The sequence below is a fragment of the Falco cherrug genome, chromosome 2 (genome assembly GCF_023634085.1).
Source record: "Falco cherrug isolate bFalChe1 chromosome 2, bFalChe1.pri, whole genome shotgun sequence".
Lineage (NCBI taxonomy): Eukaryota > Metazoa > Chordata > Aves > Falconiformes > Falconidae > Falco > Falco cherrug.
The window spans coordinates 90,178,565-90,200,440 of NC_073698.1; the positions used below are offsets into that span (position 1 = coordinate 90,178,565).

At 41.0% G+C, this 21,876-nt stretch overlaps 1 protein-coding gene across 1 annotated transcript in view; it reads right to left on the reverse strand.

Annotated features, from left to right (window-relative positions):
* PHEX (phosphate regulating endopeptidase X-linked) overlaps positions 1-21,876 on the reverse strand; it is a 115,215-nt gene that overhangs the window by 60,178 nt on the left and 33,161 nt on the right. The window contains exons 7-11 of the mRNA XM_005443058.3: positions 20,040-20,156; positions 14,234-14,317; positions 13,751-13,896; positions 7,107-7,200; positions 1,612-1,740 (exon numbers count right to left, since the gene is read on the reverse strand). Coding sequence (XP_005443115.1) covers positions 1,612-1,740; positions 7,107-7,200; positions 13,751-13,896; positions 14,234-14,317; positions 20,040-20,156 — 570 coding nt within the window. The remainder of the gene's footprint in view (positions 1-1,611; positions 1,741-7,106; positions 7,201-13,750; positions 13,897-14,233; positions 14,318-20,039; positions 20,157-21,876) is intronic.

Consider the following 21,876-nt stretch of genomic DNA (forward strand, 5'->3'; position numbering starts at 1 on the left):
TAGAACTGAAAGCCAGTGAAATTAAAATAATAACACTGCAAATGGTTAACCTGAAAAGCACACTTCCAAATGGATTGCAACAAATTTCACCTGTATCTAATTTTATCTCTATGAGCAGTTCATTATAAGTCTGAATCTTGTGATCTACTCTATAAATTTTATATGCATTTCTTATTATGGATACTACTGTGAATTCAGACTTGATAATTTTTCAAAGACTTGGCCTGAGAGGAATGTACATTCCAAAAAATATTTTAATTAGGTCACCTTTCAAGAGAAACCCATTTTCTACTCTATCAGCTCCTCATAATTTTCCCTTGCATATACAAACATGAAAAAGTGTCTGCCCCTTCATAAAGTGTACATTTCTTATAGTCTTTCTCTTCCCACTTATCTTGCACAGAGGTGACACTGTGAGTCCCTGAAATATTTTTGCCACTATATATATATATTTTCGCCAAATAGCACAGCACAAGCTCAGTCAATAAGCAGGTGACTGAAAAGCTGGATCTCAAAACGGAAACTCTAGCTGAAGGCAAGTAGCAAAAGAAATGCAGAACCTGAGAGGGAAACACACGTCATAAAGATCTGGATGAGCCAAATCAGAGTGTTGATCTGTCTAAAATGAAGTCCTTCCTTGAGAAAACAGTCAAACTAGATAAAGTCAAACAGACACACACTCAGGCTACTGAGCAAGGGCAGTGCAGGACTATCACAGAGCTGTCATTCTCAGCGCAGGATGCTATTTGATGTTTCCTAAATGGTTGTGCCTCTCCTGCACTAACAACTAAGTTCAATGACTAAATTATCTAATTTTAAGCTGATTATTGTTGGAAAATCAATCGCTGGGAAGTAGATACTGGAAAACCTTATGAGAAAAATATGAACTGAAAATAAGACATAATTTATTGTGACGGGTAATTAATCATTTGAATATGTTATTAAGAGAAGTGATAACATAGCTATGCTTTAAGTTTTAGAATGAGGATGAACATCCAGCTAAAAGCTGTTCTCTGGACTCAGCAGTGTGGAAGAACACTTCCCTTCACCGTTGAGCAAAAAAGCTTTGAATCACAAATATAAACTCTCCGTATGTGGCTCTAAGCTTCCCTTAATTCGGGCCAAACATCAGTTGCACTTTTCTTAGACTACAGGTGTAGCACAGACAGCTTCAAAAGGGTAACCCTGAAGCAGAGAGCTCTTGACCAGTCTTAACTAGTCAGTGAAAAGTTTACTATAATGAGTTACACTAGCTATACTAAACTGTTTCTCACCAATACCTCTCACTCTGTTCCTGCACAGCCTGGCTGTCATTATTTATGCAAATCAGTGGTGTTCAACCTGGTTTTGGTCTCACTACGTATTTGTCTGAAGGACTGAAGATGGAAAGAACATGCAGGGCTCGGATGGACAAAAAGGTGACATTTCTTCAAATTTGTTCCATTTTCTCCTTGTCTTTCCCACCCCCCACCCCCACCCCCTCCCCCAGCCCCAATTATAGCATTTTCAATAATCTTGTCTCTTTTTAAACTTTGGTCTAACATCAGGGGTAATCTGTGAGGAGGGAGACACTAATTAAAAGTTTATAGACAGAGATCTCAGAGGACTCACCATCTCTTTCTTGTCTTCTTGAAAATGGGCATTCACAAACATCTTACCCACAACATAAGGGAGCGCGCTTTCAACAAGGTCCACACATTTATCCCACTGAGGCAGCAGAGTTGTGGTTCCATGGATCACCTGTTGGCAGGTGCATGTAGTAGGTCTTAACATCATACTGTTTAAGAAGAACAAGTCTGCATCCACATACAGTATACTCTAAAGCGTATTTGTCAAATAGCTACCAAAAGGAAACAATAATGATACTTTACAGTTATTTCCATTGTCATCAAGTGGTATGACAAATCTTTTGAATGGCACAAAACAGCTGTAAGATTTTAAACTTAGAAAGAGTACAATGCTAATGACTTAGAGAGGCTAGGCTTGGAGAGTTAGTTACAGGATGACATTCCCAAGCGCCAGCTTTGGGCTAACCTTGGTAGTCTTTCTGTGTTAAGTGGAGAGACACTTCCCTCTAGAAAATCCCTGCTCTGAGCTATCTTGTGAAAAAATTTCTCTCTCTCCACTGACTAGATGAGAAGCCTAGGGAGATCATCCTCATGAAAATGAGGTCTGTCCTTATGAAACACCACCTACAGAGCCTTCCACTGCCATGAACTTATCTGTGCTAAGGATGTCTACCATTGGTAAGTACACTTCCACACCTTTTTGCCATTTACCTGTCTAGCTACTCTTACCACAGCCTGTGTAAAATAAATAGTTCCCTTCAGTTCCTTTCTCAAACAGTATTTTCAGGAGGAAACAGGTTTGAATCATCAAGAACACTGAACACATGTTTGTACCCCAAAAATCTCACTCCATGTTGTGGTAGAAAGGTGCTGGCAGAACACTTTGTGTATTTTACTAAATTAATGGTGGTTAAATACACACTTCCAGGCTCTGATGATGTCCCTGCACAACCATACATGAGCTTAAAAAAAGACATAGTCAAGAATGGCCAACACACCAATGAACAAGGCAAAACAGAGCTCAATCACACTGCTACCTTGGTTTCTGTTTCTCATGGGAAACATGTTACTGTGGGTGCTTACCCAGCTAATGCTACATTTTCTTATCAATGTAGATGTTGATTTTTTTAAAGAAGTGCACACAACAAAATATGAGACAGGTCCATGTAAGCAATGGCAATGCTGATTTAAGAATTTTTTGCTGTTTACAAGGTTCAAAGAGTTCCCTTTCCACTTAAGGAACTTCTTAGGCTTTTCGACAGGGAATAAGAAAAATCCCAGTCCAGTAGCTAACACCTGTCAGATGTGTAAAGGCACAGCACCGCCGATACTGGACCAGATCAGGCAGCATAGGGATTTTGGCCTCTCACATACTATACAGACGTCTTAAGCACTGATCTAGCAGTTTCTAAGCCTCTTCTTTTCCCCGTTCTTCTCTTTTGAGCCCAAGATTCGTTTCTAGCAAAACTAAAGGGTCTGGATTTGTTACTTTCCAACAGGAAACAATCTCATTGGAAAATTCCAGAGTAGCTCAACCCTCAGCTATTGAAGGTCAGATATTTTGCTAGTTCTAAGATTGATTTTCTCCATCATATTGCCTGTAATTAAGCTTAATCAATGATTCATACTTAAATACCCCAGTGAATTGCATTTTCAAATGCTTTTTATTAAATACTATGTGCACTAATAGATTTTCAATGACAGAGAGAACACTGCTTCTGTAAAAAAACCACATTAACCAACCACTACATAATAAGGTAATAGTTTCCTAAACAAAGCCAAAATTGAAAATAAACTCCTTTTCCAAATTCTGCAACCTTCATATATAACACAGCACTCAAAAAAAAAAAAAAAGAAGAGAAATAAAGAGAGAAGAAAATTTCTCTCCAGGGTCCAAGCAAGACCACAACGGAGATTTTCCTGATGCAGGGGAAGAAGGGGAGTCATGGCATTAGTCATCAGAGCTTGAAATTCCTTCTGAAAGCTCTGACTATACATCAGCCACAGAAGGAGTCAGGAGACAGATCTGGCTTTTAGACTGTGGCATATTATTATTATAACATAATAATTACCATTATTTTGAGGGAGGCTTGACTGTAAGGAGGACAGAAAGGCAGCACAGGCTGTGAGACCCATACAAACAGAACTGAGAGGAACAGATTATCTCTCACAGCTGGTTTATTGATATTTATATTACAACAGCCAACCAGAACTCCCTCAAAATGTTCCTTCTAATGTTAATGTAGCACTCTAAAACACAGTACTCCAGGTAGTAATAGGGACTATAAATAGCAGGTTTCAAGCCCTCCCAGTCAATTCAGAGCTCCACAACACAGTGAACTGATCCGTCCCACAGGTGCCACTGCACATTTGCTAGGACTCAAAGCACCACTGCAGAGAAGCTGCTGATTGTTGCTGATGTGGTAATCAAAGCACTTTCTCTAGAGTCAGCAGGTTTGCCCAATTTCTCAACCTGAAGTTTTCTGAAGTTTCATCATGTCTTTTCCCCCTCTTTTTGCAAAATGTTTAAGTATCTTGATGCTAAGATTTCTATGTGTAAGATGTAAAAGCCACCAATAGAAAATGAGAACCTGATAGGAAAAAAAAAAATACTATGCTTATGATGGGTGAGGCTGACTAAATTGAAGAATGAATAAAAGATATGGTCATGCCTTTTTAGTAGTTGTGGGAAAATCACTTTGAGGGGGGAAATTACAGAATACTGGGACATAACAGTATTTGTAGTATTATAACAACAAGGGTAAAATACAGTTGCCACTTTCAGGACAGTTGGCATGCATGGAATCTACTCCACCATGGTTCCCTGGGCAACGCAACATGCTACCCTAGAGGAGCAGTGGAGGGTGATGTGGAGACCCCACAGCCAGGCTCTGCTGTACTCCCTGCAGGGCTGGGAACTTGATGGTAACATGCTGCTGATAAGCTGCATAGCGGCTGTCAGATGAGAAATATGAGAAGATGCCTGTTGCTGAGCCAACAACTGTGGCGAAATTATTTTCCTTAGATGAAACTTGCTCATTATAATCTTGTTATAATACTAATCCACACCTCCATCCCAAAGTTACCCACCTCCAAGGCACGATCACCTCCCACTGAGCATCACTATAGATTTCTTATCAACTATGTTTTTAAATGAAAGCGAAGGAATTTTACACCAATCAATAACGAATGTATGACTAGAGTCACTCAAGCTCCACCTGAGAGTAAAGAAAAGTATTAAAAGTTAATGAATGAGGGGAGAAGTTAGGGGAGACTCCATTATAACTTCTGGGATCAGTTGACGGGCTGAACCTGTCTTCTCCCCCGTAGGGACATCTACTGGGTAAGAACTTTGTCTTATGCATGCTAAACAACTAACTCATGCTACCTGTTATTAGTGATTAAGGTTTTGGTTGTATACAGCTTGGTTGTATATAATTTCAAGTTGTTTTTGCAGACAGTCCCTATCACCGGCAATCACGATTAACTTGTTATGATTTTATAATAAAGTGTGTTATTCCGCAAACTGCTAGTGTGAGTCCTTTGCAGACACGAGCAGTTGCCGGCAGTGGGTAGCACATTCAAATAAAGTGGGAAGACCTGCTGACGGGTCCCCCTAATTTTGTTGGCATGTTTCCCTGAACAAGTCAGTCAAGTGGCCCTCTGGTCCAGTGGCACTGTTCAGTGAAGGGTCCCTGTAAAGGACGCTGACAGACTGATCGGGCAAAAGGATCTCAACTTTCCTGGGGTGCTGATAGAAAAATCAAACACCCAGGGTTGAGAAAATCTCCCCTGCCTCTTTTCACATGACAGTAGTCATTCAATGTTTTCTTCACCTACCTAGCAAGAGGTTGCTGGGTCCTCTCTATGAACCCAAAGGACCTGTGTGCCCTTGGTCCTCCAGCCTCTGACTGCACAAATCTGTTCACCAAAGCTTTTACCTCAAACTTCATTTCTCATGTCCTTTCTGCTGACTTGTGAAGTCTGTTCCCCTGAGCTATTTACAGCACTTAACTTTAGCTATTAACTATTAGCTAGTGCTGTTTACTGCGCCTAACTAAGTCCATTTCCAGGTCCCAGGGGCAGATAATGGGAATGAGCTGCTGACTCACTGCCCTTACTGTGCTGTTCTTAAGTTTTCATAACCAATTACACGAAACCCTTGATGACATTGTTAATATGCATTGAATCAACTTGAATTAGATTTCTCCCTAAGCTTCTGCAGAAAGTACCCAGAGAACTGACAGCAGCTAGTCACCATATCAACATGCACAGTATACAAAACCTGAAGTTTCCTTCCAGGAATTTTTCTGGTCACAATATAACTCAATATAACTCAGCATTATGCTGCAGACTGACTGATGGCTAGCAATAGTCTTATTTTGTTTGCCTAGGAAGGAATGTCCCAGGAGGGGACACACTTACAAACTTGTCACTGTGGTTCTCACAGCCAGTTTCTCATTTTTGCACAAAGAAAATGCTGTCTTTAACAAGACTGATTTGAATATGATTTCAGAAGTTTAAGAGACTGTGTTTCCCGTGTAGCTTCCATCAGGCTGTTGGGATGTTATTTTTAGGTATGTGATTAACTCAGAACTATTCCAGTGCTACTCAAGGAAAGACATTATGGATGCTTCAATTAGCTACCTTCATGCCTCACCAGGGAGGACAGAGCACCCACACCTCCTGTACCACATCACTGGTAGCATCATGCGAGCCTCTTGTTGTCATGACGCCACCAAACAGCTAACTTTCATAATGACAAACAAAAAGTTCACCATCTAAAGTGGTTTGGAAAAAAGAATATAAAGCACCTTTCAGTTTCAGTTTCATCCTTGGTTTGCTTGAAGAGCCCACAGGATTATCAGGGTGACATTCTATTCAGGGTTCACTTAATCAAATGTGTTTCACATAAATGACTATATTACTTAATAGATAATTAGGTCTGCTCTCGTAGCTTGGGGCAGTGACTAACCTCTTCTGGGGCTTCCACAGCCCCAAGCTGGAAGGCACCTGATCTGCTTCTCTGTGGAAATTGCGGGTATATAGATGTGCTAGAGCTCAGGCTGGCACTAGAGCATGAAAGAGGTTTGAGCAAGCTTAGAAAAGCTGAAATCTTAGGCTTTTGTTTTACCAGAGCTATACTCACACATGTGTAAACATTAGGTTTTTTCAAAAGCTTAGATATTGGCCAAACAGGTGTGGCCTCCGGGAATAGCACAGGCCTCAGCCTCGGCATGTAACTCAAAAACTTTCCAGCTTTCAAGTTTCTGCATAAGAAGACTAAGATTTTTTAAAGGGGAGTGGGGTGTCTCAAAACCTCCTTAACATAATCTAAAAGACATTTTGCCTTAGTGTCATATACAAGAATATATATGTCTTAATTTTTTTAGAGGAAGACTCCAACACAAAAAGTTTATTCCAGAAATTTATCCAGCACAGAAAACATTTCTTATTTCAAAGGTGTAAGCAACTATAAGGAAAACCAATAGTGTCAATATTAGTACTATTGTAAGTCTTATAATAACGCTAACTTACCCGAGAAAATTCCAGCCATCGATACTGAAAACGTCTACTGAGGTTAAACAACCTTGAATAAACCATCCTCCACACCAGATAGTTGGCAAGAGTCCTGTTAAATCAGACATTTTTTTTTTTTATCAGACATCTAAATGCATATGATGTACCACAAAGCACTCATAGAATTATCTCTACAAACATTTCAACCGAATGGTGAATTTTCACCTTGAAAATTTATGGGTGATGAGCAAATTGATAAATCCCTATTACACAGAAGATTCTGTATGATTGAAGCCAGTTAATATGTAATTGCACCATGATAACCATCTGCTAAGGAATATTTATAACGAGTTCGTCTCCTAGTATGTCATTTTTAGGTAATGCTTTTTTTTAAAAGGCAGTTTTCATTTTCCATAGAAGTGGCAAGAACTGTGTCATAATAATAGTTGCATGAAAGTTCTATCCAGAGATAAGAAAAAACCTAATTTTTCTTTTGTAAATCAAAGTGAATATTCTCTTTCCTCATTAGTAGGGCACATAAACTGTAACTATGAAACAGAATAGGTAACAGTCTATCCCTTATAAACTATCATTATCTCATATTTGTATCTTTCATTAGAAGTTATCAATATGCTTTTAAAAGCTCTTTCTACCCACAGAGTTATTAAAGTAGTACCACTCTTGTTTTGTCAGATGGATAATTGAAATGCCAAAAAAGAGAAGTCTCAGTAACAAGAACCTCGTAAGAACTGAGGCTGAGAGATCCAGGAATAACTTGTTTAAAGTTCTTGGGAGACCTGACATCCATGCCCCTTTTCTAAAACTTCAAGCACTTGACTGGAGGATTTATTTAGTCTAGATTGAGCTATCCCCATGCTCAGCAGTAGCTGTATGAGGTAAAGGTGCATTGTGAAATATGTGATTCAACTTCAAACAGCCTCAAAACAAGTCCAAAAAATGGCCTACATGTATTATTCTCATCTTGTCCTGAACATGACATCTTTTTCAGGTACAGTCATTGCTCTGAAGCTATGGATATCCACATGTTTGCTCTCCACTGGGATATACATAACATTTTTTGGCAGGCCATAGACTTCTCCATAGGGAGGAAAACTGCTACTTTGCAACCAAACTTACTGTTATGGACTGTCTGAACAACTCCCCCATCTCTAAAAATCCCATTTCAGCAATCTGTCATTGCCACAGATGCGGAGCTGCGTAGCTGCTCTACAGTGTCACTCTATTAACTTAAATCACAGACACATTCCATACTGTTCCCTCCTCTGAATCATAACAGGTTATAAACACACTTTGTGAGTGTGTTGTCTTCACAGCAGCATTTGCCTGAGCCATAACTTGAGTTTTGCCTCTAACCAAGGGTCAGTCCATCCAGACAAGATCTCCAGCTTAAGATACCTTGTTGCTGGAAGCTTACACTCTGGGCCACTCAGATGGGAAGGTGATAAAGAGGTGAGAACGGAGGGGTTTAAGGCAAGCTATAACTACATATTGGCTATTCATGACTGAGCACGTGATAACCCCATAACTCCAGCAGCACGTGCACATCCTGGTGGGACACTACACCAAAAGCAGATGGGTGGCTGTTCACTCTCCGAGGGCTGGCTGAGATGTGCACTGGGAACCACCAGCTGGTGGCCCGGGAAGGCAGGCACTGCGCAGGGCCGCTGGATCTGGCTGTCCCTGCAGGCTGCTCCAGCCGCACTGGAGCTAGCACAAGTGTGCACACCCACATGAACCTGCATGGCAGTTGTGACACACTGGGCAAAGCCTGCTTTACTCAGTTAAATCTGCATATCTGTATAGGTCAGAAATATGGTCAACTCAGTTCACACAGGAAAACTTGAGGGTGCAATCTCAAGCTAACTGTCACCTCAAAGGCCTGACACTCACTAGTCTGCTGCCAGTGGTGGCTTGTAAGGGAAGCAGAGAATTGCTGTGATTTATAAGTCCTGCCTTTTATCCTCATAATCTCTCACACCGGGCATAATTCCTCTTTTTGTACACAGATATATCATATAGTACACGCAATACCCACAGTACTCATAAAACATATCGAAAAAGCTTTTTAGCATGAATAATGTACATTTATAACATAGTAACATGTTGCAAAAGCCAAAACAGCTAGCTCTGCTTAGATGATCAAACCATTCTGACAGAATGCTTAAGGTCATTAAAAATTCATTCCAACCCATGATATACCAGCAAGTACAGATTTTCCCCTTAACACATTTCTGACAATGTGGAATTTCCTCATTCAATGACAACTGAAGCACCCTAAAAATGCTCAGCTCTCATTGGTTTTGTAAATGACTTGAACTCCACAAGCCTCACAGCCATCCACCTCAGGTATTTCAGCAGAGCTGAATACCATACATGTTCCTACAGTAACTACTCTGTGGATCTAAAACAGTATGCAAGTCCTACAGATTAAAAGGTTGAAAGATTTAATTTCAATCAAAAGTCTTTGGTAAAAAACCTCAGCTAAATAGACTGCTATCATAAACCAATTATATGTTACAATTCAGTACTTAATTGACACAAAAAAATTCTCCCTTCTGTGTTCTTATTCTTATCTAGTAGTATTTGCCCTTATGTTTGAGTTGGGGAACCTTGTCAAATTGGTTAGTGAATGAAAGATCAAAAATTTCTAAAGAATGAGCCTCAAAAAGGTGATTTATTCAAAGACATGAGTATCAATGGGAGTTCAAAAACTTTTGTATCGGGCGTAAGTAATGAAGGCAGCTGTCACTTTCAGGGAATATCCCACAATTAATGGGGTATGTTTTAAGTTGGGAAGGAAAAGAAGCTGACACATCCTAAAACCAAATTGTCTCATGAGATTGTAATAATTTGTGACTGTAATCAGACTAGAATCCACTGATGAATACGATGCTGTAAAACAACAGGAAGGTTTCACTTCAAAGTCCAGAGGTGTGTTTATTTGCTGAGGGGGGCAACAGGGGAAAAGGTTGAGAGGTTTTGTTGTTTGTTTGAAGGGCAGTGTTCTTTATTTTGTTTTTCAAAACAAAACAAAATCATATTCACTGTTTACCTATTTGGGGGATGATCATTTTACCTTTTTGGCTAACTACACAAACTTAAAGCCAATTGGTCATCCTCATTTGGTTTAAAAACTGAGACTTTTTGGTTATTAAATGCCTCTGCTGCATATCTTGAGGTGATTTGCATTCCAATTTCACAAATAATTTCACTGAGGCTCAGAGGAGTTAACCTCTTCACATGGAGCAAAATCCAACACACAAACCATACAAATCCTCTCCGCTCTTTTGAAGAGACCAGAGCATTTGTTGTTGTAACCTTTCAGAAGAGTACAGTACATAGTTCCCTATTTAAACTTCAGAATGACTGTTACAGAAAGAAGTGTAGGCTCATTCTTAACCAATATGACCATTACTGTGATACACACTCCCAGAGGAAGTGGTAGAGTTTGTTTGCTGGAACAGTTAAAATTATAACAGTGCTTATGAATATCTACCAAGGAACTCTCTACCCTGTCTGGGAATAAAGTTGCTGCTCATGTAAAATTCTGTGAGTTTGTGATAGTCCAATCAGCAGACATAGTGGCAATTAAAGAGGATAGATTTAATATGAGATAGATTAACAAATTAGTTGACATTTTAGGAAAAAGATCACTTTCACAGATTTTGAGATCTGCTTGAAATCTTTGTATTCAGAACTGAGAAATGAATCAAATCATGAGTAGTGAAAACCTGCCTGTATTGCTAGAGGCACTAGTTCAAGTCAAATTATTGTAACTTCTCTAATTTTTCTGAGGCAGGCTAAAATCAGGAAGAAGAGTGTCCCCATCCCTCTCTATAAAGAAAATTCCTCTTAGGCTTCAGTAATTACAGAGTACTTCTCTATTAATTGTCCCATACTGCAAAGATCTGGTAAGGTAAGGCAAAGCAAACTAGTTATTCATTCTGACATCCATGAGAACGATAAAGCTGCTTCCTTCAACATCTCCAACAAGGACACAATTTGCTGTATCCTATTTATGGCTCACACATAAAGCCCAGACCACAGGTAACAGAGAAGGGATACAAGGGGCTCCTAACTGGTGCCAGCACCATCCTATCTCCCCTCTCACAGGGCACAGATGTATTGGAGCTCTCATTTATACCACATTTAAATCTCATTTACACCACAGCTACATTTATGTTTTCAACATACACCTCTTCTTCCTGTAATAGATACAAACTCCATTAAAAATTAGTCAGTACACTAAAAACCTGAAGGAATCCCTGAAGACCTCTTATGAAGGTGTGACTTACTTCAGTACCGAACATCTGATGTGACAGGCTAGCTAGCCCACGGCTGATGGAAACTCCTGCGGGCTAGTTACTCAGCTGCTTGGGCAGCTTACTGTGGAGAACCATGCTCATGGGCTGGACTCACAGCAGTGCCCTGGCTTGGGAATTCCAGATAGACCTCCAGATCACACCACTGCACATATTTCAAGCTCCACAAAGTAACCTGATTATATGGAGCAGGGTTGTCAGGTAAGTAACAGCCTTATTCTACTAAATTCACTCTACAACCTGCCAACGTGCTATTTTCTGGTAACATTGCTATGTGAATGATTTCACAATTCAAGATTGTTCAGCAGGTTCTCCAAGGGAGCAATTTTTAATAACATGACTGTGAGTCCATATGACTTGCCACCTCCATCACAGGGAACTGCTCTGTAGCTAGACTTAATTTTTGCTCCATTCTTCCCTCTGCCTGACACAAACTTCATGGAGTACTTGCCAAATCACTGGGGCATGAACCATCTTTTTGTGCCATTTTGAACAGTACCTATGCCAGCAGGGAGCTCACCTGGGAAGGGGACACACAAGGCATTGGAATAAAAGTATAATTTAGGGATAAGAAGGTTTGTAACTGGAAAGTATATGAACCCAGTGAAAGTAACTGCTTCTCCAAATGACGAGAAGTTAATTCACATTCTAATCACTGTAGCAAATCCAAAATATGTGAATGCTTTACTAGGAATTTGATTGGTCTAGATATTTACCCAAATTCATCATATTTGATTTAATTTAACCTTTAAAATATCATATGGAGAATGTCAAATGAGATTACCTGAAAGAAAATAGCCTTGTTAAACTTTCAGAGTTCACCCTACAGGGAAATGCTAAGACCTCATTGTTAGGAGTTCGTATTAAGATATTTCCTAATTTTCTTAGGCCAGATAACAAAGTTACTTCTGGAGCAGACTATGACATTTTAAGTAATGAACATTATCATTTAAGAGATAAACATGATCTTTGTTATCATGCAGTTTGGATGGATTTTATGTACAAGAATTTGAAGCCTGCCTAGGTGGAGTTTAGCACTATTTGCCATTTCTAACAGTTTATGATGCAAATTTCTTAGGGTAAGACTGAACAGAAAACGCTTAAGCCATCATGAACTCTAAGATATGCAGTGTGAATATACTGGAAATCAGACACTGCTTTTGCCCACCTACCCCAGCCTGTGGGGTCAGGAAGCTGGTCTCAAGCTTTGCTGAAGACCAGCATTGCCATTCTTTCTGGTCATTACTCCAGCATCACTCTGCCATGACACCAGGCTGGCTTAACTCTTCTTCAATACTCAGATTTTCCCTGAATAAGACTCTAATGGAAAAATACTTCAGGCATTTACTATGTCATTACACAATACATCTGTGTATAAGTGTATTTGTACACAGGGAATAACTAATTCTCTGTGGTCTTGCTACATGTGGATCCTCTAAATCACTGCTTTATCCCCACTGATGTAACTAACTTTGAGATACAAAGCATCGACAGTTCAAACTGTCCAGAAGAATTTCTTCAGGAAATTAAGATTGGCGGCACACTAATGACAATTGTCTGAATTTTATAAAGAAAGGAAGTTTGATGATCTGTAGGCAGATCAATCATTTTTATTTTTCTTATTGTCTTATCTATGTGTTATCTTTACAGGTATTATGAATTAATGTAAGCATTCTGTCACTGGCAAGATAGAGCAACAATATAAGACTAATGCTTCTGAATCAATCTTTTTTTCTGAAATATAAATTCAGTTGTGGCTGTATTGTACAATCAGTAAAGAATGATTTTTGGAGACAACAGCCTAACAATATTTTTTAAAAAGTTCAGCAACACACCTCAGCAGAGAGCAAATTACCAGAGAAATCACTTAGATGTCAACAATGACGTTTCAAAATGGGATGTCATCTTCACATACACTTTTTCATCACACTGCCCAAAGCTATCTGGCTTCCCTATGTGCAAAGCACATCTACTATGTTTAACCTAAGCTACCTGCATTTTACCACTATGGTTTACAGATGTAAATGATTTCACAAGATACAAGACCCCATACAAGTAAGAGATAATGAATGTATCTGGAAAGAGCAGCTTTACTGCAACCTGTGTTTTCCATAAAAAAAGAAGTGTTGAAACTGCAAATTCTCCTAGTACACACAAGCTAATATGATATCCTCATTCAGACAAAACCAAACAGACCTTTTGCCTAGAGACTAGAGAGACCTGATTCCAAGAATATCTGAAACACCTGGAAAACCCAGGAAAAGCCCAGCATTTGATGTCCCCTCGTAAGTGTGGATGAAACCGTCATAGGATCCTTACTTTTTCCTTTCATTTTCTAGTATCCTGAATAAATCTTTGAAGTACTGGGGAACACGGACAATCACATTTTCTGAAGGACCTATATCTTTGAGCTCAGGATAGAGTCTGGTGTCAATCACCTTCTTGATGTATCCCAGCCAGTCAAACTGCAATGACAAAAAGAAGGGTGGTTAAAGCATATTATGAAGCAAGATGGTTTATTAACTAAGTTGCACCTTTGAGACTAATGGTTTCAAAGCTTTATTTAAAAGCTTATTAAAAATTTAAAAACTATTGCACTTTGTCATTACACATAATTTCAAACCTCAGTAAAATATATATATATATAAATATAAGTAACTATATTTAAAAGAAAATATATTGTAATTGAGTACACACATTCCTAATGATATTACTTTAACATGCTGCTCTGTGCACTGAAGGCAATTTTAATTATATAGGTCAGAAGTTAAAAGAATAATTTTGCAATTACCCCCAACCAACCTGTGGAATCATGGCACTAAGCTCCGATATGTTCATTTTATTGTACATCACCTCACTCGTTCTATTTTCATATGGAATCATGATCTGGGGGGAAAACAAACAAACAAAAAAATCAAAACAAGGATTATCTTGCAGGGACCTCCTCTTATATCATTGCTGTCCATCATAATCCCAGTGAAGAAATATCTTACCATCTATTTTCCAAGCATTCATAGCATTAACTTCCTTTTTTGAAGATGGCATTTAACTAGTAGAAATGGAACACAGTTCATCATCATCTTAACTCATTACTGGGGAATTTAATGAGCTGCATGTCTTCTTTGAAGATATTAGACCAATTTTAGCTCTGATTATACTAAGGAAATGCATGTTGATTCATAAGAGATACAAGCACACCTAGACCATTAATACTTACTCATCCTGTCATGTCAGGTAGAAGCCAGTTCCAAACTGTATGGTTTAAAAGGTCAAATCTGAGATAAGTATGCTGAAGTGCATCTTGTCTCTTGGATTTAAACATGTTCTTGCTATGGCCTGACTAAATTTGAGGGAAGAGCCAGATACACACAAGTTTCTCCTCATTTTATCCCACCATCCTGATTTCCATAGCAGGAAACCTGGGTATATAAACCAGACATGAACTGAAGTATTCTCTAATCAGGCCTCTCATCTGGATGACCAAAGGAGCCAGACATCAGGATCCTCTGTAGTGTCAAAGTCCAAGGACACAGAAAAAGAAATCCTAAATATAAAGCAAGTTCTTTTATAACTGATAGGGGACATTCAGATTCTAAGGTGGCAGTACAGTTCATAATAGAAAAACAAACCAAGTACAAGATATAGCTCAAAATTTTCTCAGTGTTCAAGAGGAACAAGAATTGCCGATGGCAATTCCAGCTCTGCTCTAAGGTAATTCCTACATAACAGGCTGTATGCTGTGCAGTTTAAAGAGGACAGAGATTGACGCCAGACTAACCAGACAGCTGGCAGTTGTCCAACCAAAATTCTCCAGTAAGTGTCTGCGGTTTTACTATTGCTCAAACCACACAGGAAAAAAAAAAACCAACTTTCTTCTCCCTTTCTGCAAATTTTATTTTATCTGACAAATCTTTAAACTCTTCTTGAACCCGTTTGCTCCCTTGGTCTCAAAATTTTCCCTCTTCCTCCAGTAATTCAAATTTAACTGAAATCTTCCTTGTACACAACAAGCTCTCTTGCAGCATGCTGCTCCCTCCAATATCCAAAGTATCCTCCCTTTATTCTTGCTGTCTCTGCCTGAGCACACAAGTTCTCCATTGCATACATTCTCTTACAACAAAAACAGAGGAACACAGGATACAGTAAAAACCTAAGTAGCAAACAGGACTATCTCCTTTGAAATCACAGTAAAATGTTTATATAAATCATTGTGCTCATTAGGGATTATGCAACAATCCATGTCCCTGCACTCATGTCTAATATCTGAATAAATTTTAGGAGGATTATTCATACTAAGAGGAAATTAGGGAACCATAAGCAAGTATGGCTTGTTGCATAACAGTACACATTACTGACCCTGAAGGCTCTTACATGATCCAAGTCATCTTATATGCCCACTTCACCTATATACTTTATAGATTTAAACTCTGTAAGGCATTCTTTAAGTAAAGTATTAGAGCTACCAGAAGTAGCGATGCATCTTCTTACCACATAACTAATAACCAGAAGAAACGTTTTCTGTTTTTCAAGTCTGCTGGGTCACAATGAAGTATCTGCTCATTAGTTCATCCACATTGGGTAACTGAAGCTGAATATTGGGCTTTATTTAGAGGTTTGACAAAATTTCATCTTTCAGCAGGGAGATGGAAACACCGAGTTACTACCGTCGTGAATGGCTTTCAGTTTTGCACACACACACCATTGGGAAGCATCACTGCCTTTCCTCCTGTAGACTGCAGCAGCAGAACTCAGAGAAAACTCCTCTGCTGCATCACTTGTCCTGTACACAGGCTTCTGTGTTAGCAGGAGACCCAGCATTTCACAAGGGACAACGTCTTTCTGCAGTGATATGCAAAAATCCTCATGTCAGCTGGCAGTTCTGCAAATCAGTGTCAAGGTTATAGCTCTAACTTTTGCTGGTTTCCCAAGACTGAAGCTAACTTTTCTCTCTGGCTTTAGAAGAAATGGAAACAATAGTGGACTTGCAGCTCCCAGGAGTGGGATTCCTGCAGCAGCCCCACTGAAACAGGGATACAGGGAAACAGAAACATTCCTTCAGCCCGCAACAGTCCTAAAGCATAAATTAAACTCCACAAGGGGGAAAAGATGTCATCAAGTAAATCAGTCAGAACTGAGCACCAAATTTAAATCTGTTTAGCTTTACTAAATTCAATTGGACCTCTAAATTAAAACTCATGGAGTTTCTCATCCCCTCTCCCAAGGTGCCCCATGAAAGCAGCTCAGGAGCTAACTGTGGTGCTGTTGTAACAACTGCCCTCTCACTACCAAGCATCAATATCCCATCTAGGTCTTGCACTGCTTTTAGACTGTTCCTCAGAGAACCAGCCGATCTGCTTCTTGAATACATGGTAATGTATTCTCAACATAGCTGCCCAGCAGGGACTCAGATTGTGCCCAGTCTCAAAATTACAGTATAATAATTTAAGTTTGAAAATACCTTTAAGATCATTCAGCCCAACCATTAACCTAACACTGACAAGTCCACCACTAAACCATGTCCCTAAGTGCCACATCTGCATGTCTTCTAAATATCTCCAGGGATGGGGACTCAACCACTACCCTGGGCAGCCTGTTCCAATGCTCAACAACCCTTTCTATGGATTAATTTCTCCTAATATTCAATTTAAAAATCCCCTGGTGCAACTTGAGGCCATTTCCTCTTGTTCTATTGTTTGTTTCTTAGGAGAAAAGACTGAAAACACCCACCTGCCTACAGCCTCCTTTTCACGTAGTTGTAGAAAGCTAGAAGGTCTCCCCTCAGCCTCCTTTTCTCCAGGCTAAACAGCCCCAGGTCCCTCAGCTGCTCCTGCTCCAGACACTTCACCGCCTCATTGCCCTTCCCTGGACACACTCCAGCACCTCAATGTCTTTCTTGCAGTGAAGGGCCCAAACCTCAACATAGTGTTCAAGATGCGGCCTCACCAGTGCCACATACAGGGGGACGATCACTGCCCTGGTCCTGCTGGCCACACTATCTTTGATACAAGCCAGGATGCTGCTGGCCACCTTGGCCACCTGCCGGTTCATGTTCAGCTGGCCGTCGACCAACACCCCCAGGTCCGTTCCACCAGGCAGCTTTCCAGCTGCTGTTCCCCAAGCCTGTACCATTGTGTGGGGCTGTTGTGACCCAAATGCAGGACCCAGCACTGAGTCTTGTTGAAACTCATACCACTGGCCTCAGCCCATCTGTCCAGCCTGCCCAGATCCCTCTGCAGAGCCTTCAAGCCCTCCAGCAGATCAACACTCCTGCCCAGCTTGGTGTTATTTGCAAACTTACTGAGGGTTCACTCAATCTCCTCATCCAGATCATTGATAAAGGTATCAAACAGAACTGGCCCCACTACTGAGCCCTGGGGAACACCACGTGTGACCAGCCACCAACTGGATGTAACTCTGTTCACCACCACTCTTTGGGCCTTGTCATTCAGCCAGTTTTTTATCCAGCAAAGAGTACAGCTATCCAAGCCATGAGCAGGCAGTTTCTCCAGAAGAATGCTGTGGGAAGTGGCGTCAAAGGCTTTACTAAAGGCCAGGCAGACAACATCCACAGCCTTTCCCTCACCCACTAAGCAGGTCACCTTGTCACAGAAGGAGATCAGGACAGTCAGGAAGGACCTGCCTTTCACAAACCCCTGGTGGCTGGGCCTGATCACCTGGTTTCCCTGTACATGACATGTGATGGCACTCAAGGTGATCTGCTCTATAACCTTCCCTGGTATTGAGGTCAGGCTGACAGCTCTGTAGTTCCCTGGATCCCTCTTCTGGCCCTGCTTGTAGATGGGCATTATATTTGCCAACTTCCAGTCACCTGGGACTTCCCTGGTTATCCAGGACTGCTGATAAATGATGGGAAGTGGCTTGACAAGCTCTGGCACCATAAACATGTGTACATCTAAGTGGGCAGCAGATCACTGACCATTGCCCCTTGGATTGTGGGGGCTTCATTCCACTCCTCGTCCCTGTCTTCCAGCCCAGAGGGATGGGTATCTGGAGAATAACTGGTCCTACTGTTAAAGACTGAGGCAAAGAAGGCATGAAGTACCTCAGCCTTTTCCTCATCCTTTCTCACTATGTTTCCCCCCACATTCAGTAAAAGATGGAGATTCTCCTTAGCCCTCCTTTTGTTGCTAATATATTTCTAGAAACACTTTTTATTGACTCTTGGGCTTTGGCCCTTCTAATTTTCTCCATGTATAACCTCATTATATCCTTGTAGTCCTCCTGAGTGGCCTCCTCCTTCTTCCAAAGGTCATAAACTCCTCTCTTCTGAATTCCAGCCAAAGCTCTCTGTTCAGCCAGGGCAGTCTTCTTCACTGCTAGCTCATTTTTCAGCACATCAGGACAGCCTACTGCTGTGCCTTTAAGATTTCCTTCTTGAAGAATGTTCAGCCTTCATGGACTCCTTTGCTCTTCAGGACTGTGTCCCAGGGGACTCTGTCAACTGGCCAAAGTCTACCATGCAGAAGTCCAAGGTAGCAGTTCTGCTGACTCTCCTCCTTACTTCTCCAAGAATCAAACCCCCTATTATTTTGTGATGACTATGCCCAAAAAGGCCTCCAATCACCCCAAAGTCCTTCTCTGTTTGTGAACAAGAGGTCCAGCAGGGTACCTTCCCTAGTTGGGTCACTCACCAGCTGTATCTGGAAGTTCTCTTACACACACTCCAGGAACTTTTTAGAGTTTCATCTCTGCTGTGTTGTTTTTCCAGCAGACATCTGATAAGTTGAAGTCCCCCACAAGAAGGGCTAGTGATTTTAAGACTTCTCCCAGCTACTTATAGAGTATTTAATTTGCTTCTTCATCCTGGTTGGGCAGTCTAACAACAGACTCTTACCATGATATCTGCCTTCTTGGCCTTCTGCCTGATTCTTACCCATAAATACTCAGCCCTATCATCACTGTCATCAAGCTCTAGACAGTCAAAACACTCCCTAACATGCAGGGCTACTCCACTGCCTCACCTTCCTTCCCTATCCCTTCTGAAGAGTTTATAGCCATCCGTTGCAGCACTCCAGTTGCATGAGTCATCCCACCATGCTTCCGTGACTGCAACTGTACCATAGTTTTCCAGCTGTATTATGGCTTCTGGTGTATTGGTGCAGATAAACTTCAGTTGGGCTATCAATACTGTCACCTTTTTGGCAGGACAAGCCCTAATTACTACATGACCATTCTCAGGCACTTCTGTGGTTATTAACATATCGATAACCCCTGCATCTTTGCAGCCACACAAATCTCCATCCTCTGCCTCCACTGAGATTGCAGACCAAAGGGCCTAACTAGCACACCATCCCTCAAACATTCATATGCCACCCCCAGGCTTATCTCTAGCGAGCCTCTTTGACATCCTAACAATTTAAAGGACCAAGAATATTTGGTTAAGGGTTTTTCCCCCTGAGAATAAAATAATCAGTTTAACAATTAATTAAGGGAGAAATACTGTTCATCCTTTCTTCATCAGAATCTGTTCCTTCTGCTTCTAAAAAACACTATTGCTAAGGCTGTTAGTACAATGGTTTTCCATTTTGAAAAAGGATTGCACTTTTTAAAATAAAAGCTAGCTTGAATGCCATGTTAGATTACTAACCTCAGCTATTTTAACTTCCAGTCTTAGAACTGACTTCATATCAGATTCAGCTCGTGAGGCGTTTGCACCCAGAAGCACTGCTGTATCAACCATGAACTGCAAAAAGGCATCTCGGTACTGTAAAGAAACAAAGAGTGAAATTACCACTGGATTTGCTCTTGAGCACAGCTGCAGCAGTAGATCAGAAATGGCCAGCTATAGCAAGGAATATAATACTTTTTACTTTCATGCCCTAGCAATCAAAGTTGTGCTTTCCTTACCTTGAATGACTGCTGTCACCAAAGAAAAAGGAGAAATAACACCATAAACATACTGTGCATGACAGAGATACCTGCTGTGGTTCACAGAGTATAAATCTCGGGAAACGCAAATGACACTTCTGGATTAGACTGGCAACACTTCTAGCTCTTACAATGGGATTTAGACAACACGTATGAGTGTACACCAGCACCAGCTCATACAGTAATCAGTGTAGGACTGAAGAAGTACTTGTATACAAGTGCAAGCTTAGTGGCTGAGAAGATAGGGAGATAAAGGGATGCTCCGCTTAGCTCTCTTCTCCGTTCCTGACATGGCACTGTAACACATGTACCTGCTACAGTGCTCTGCTCTGCTCTCCATGGGCTATCCTAATAAAGCACATCTTAGTCTCAGTGTGTATACGCCAATTTTAGAAAAATACACTGTATGTAATGATACTGTAGTGATTTATGTGCTACCTCCCCCCTAGCATAATCTTTCAGAGATTTTGGAGGGATCAGATTACTCCTCATCAACTCCTACCAGCTCACAGTCCAACAAAAGCAAAAATATATCCCAACACATTTCCACCTTTAATCTTTTAGTAGATAACAATTACTTGTATCCTGGCATCATCTAGTCTGATAGATGCAGCTAAAAAAAACTTACTAACCTCTCAGGGAACTCAAAAGGGAAGCAAAACTGTAAAAACTTTGTCAGTAACAATGACCTGTCCCCCATGACAACCGAAGGGGTTGTTTCCTTTGAGCCTTGGACTGTATGTGCTGGATACTGCCCGCAGGCCTTCATCGAGGGAGGGGGGAAAAGGTGCTGCCATTGCCAAATATTGATACATCAAAGTCTTTGATAAACATTAATGGCTTCACAACTGCTGCCCTTAGAAAAGCAGCAAGAAACTGTGCTGTAGCAGAGAAACCATAAAGCAGGGAGAGGGTACGTGGGGACAGGATGACACGATAGGAAATGAATACTTAATACTTGAAATCTGTTGAGGAACTCTTGTTCTGATCATTAAATGAATTCAAGTTAATTTGATGATAATGACCTGTGGTGGCTCTTGAAATGTACTGGGCTTTCTGGTCTAATTGAGCCCAAGAGGCAGGCCTGGATGGCAGCTCACCAAGGCAGCCCGAGGACATGGCAGCTTCTGGGCTCTACTTTGTTGAGATGTTCTTGAGCTTCTGGGCACTTTGTCCATGATCTGGGAACTCCTGGATCCCCGCAAGAGACATGAGGGCTCCCATTGCCACCAGGTCAGGTAAAAGCTAAGGGGAGGGTAGCTCTAGCAGCTGCTAACTCTGCCAACTGTGCTAGACCAAAGGGTGCCCACAGCCTTTCTTCCACCTGACTCCTGATCTGGGGGGGTCCAGCACCCTTTAAGCCCATGCCAGAGAGCCAGGCCCAGAGCACAGCTCCCACAGGCTGTCAAGAGATGCAGCAGTTCACAAAGAAAAGGACGGCAAACTTCGCCTGGCATACCCATCCTTAGATATGGTAGTCACATGCCACAGGCCATGATCCCCAGACACCAGTAATGTACCTTTCTCTTTGTTATGAGACTGTTGGGCCCAGATGG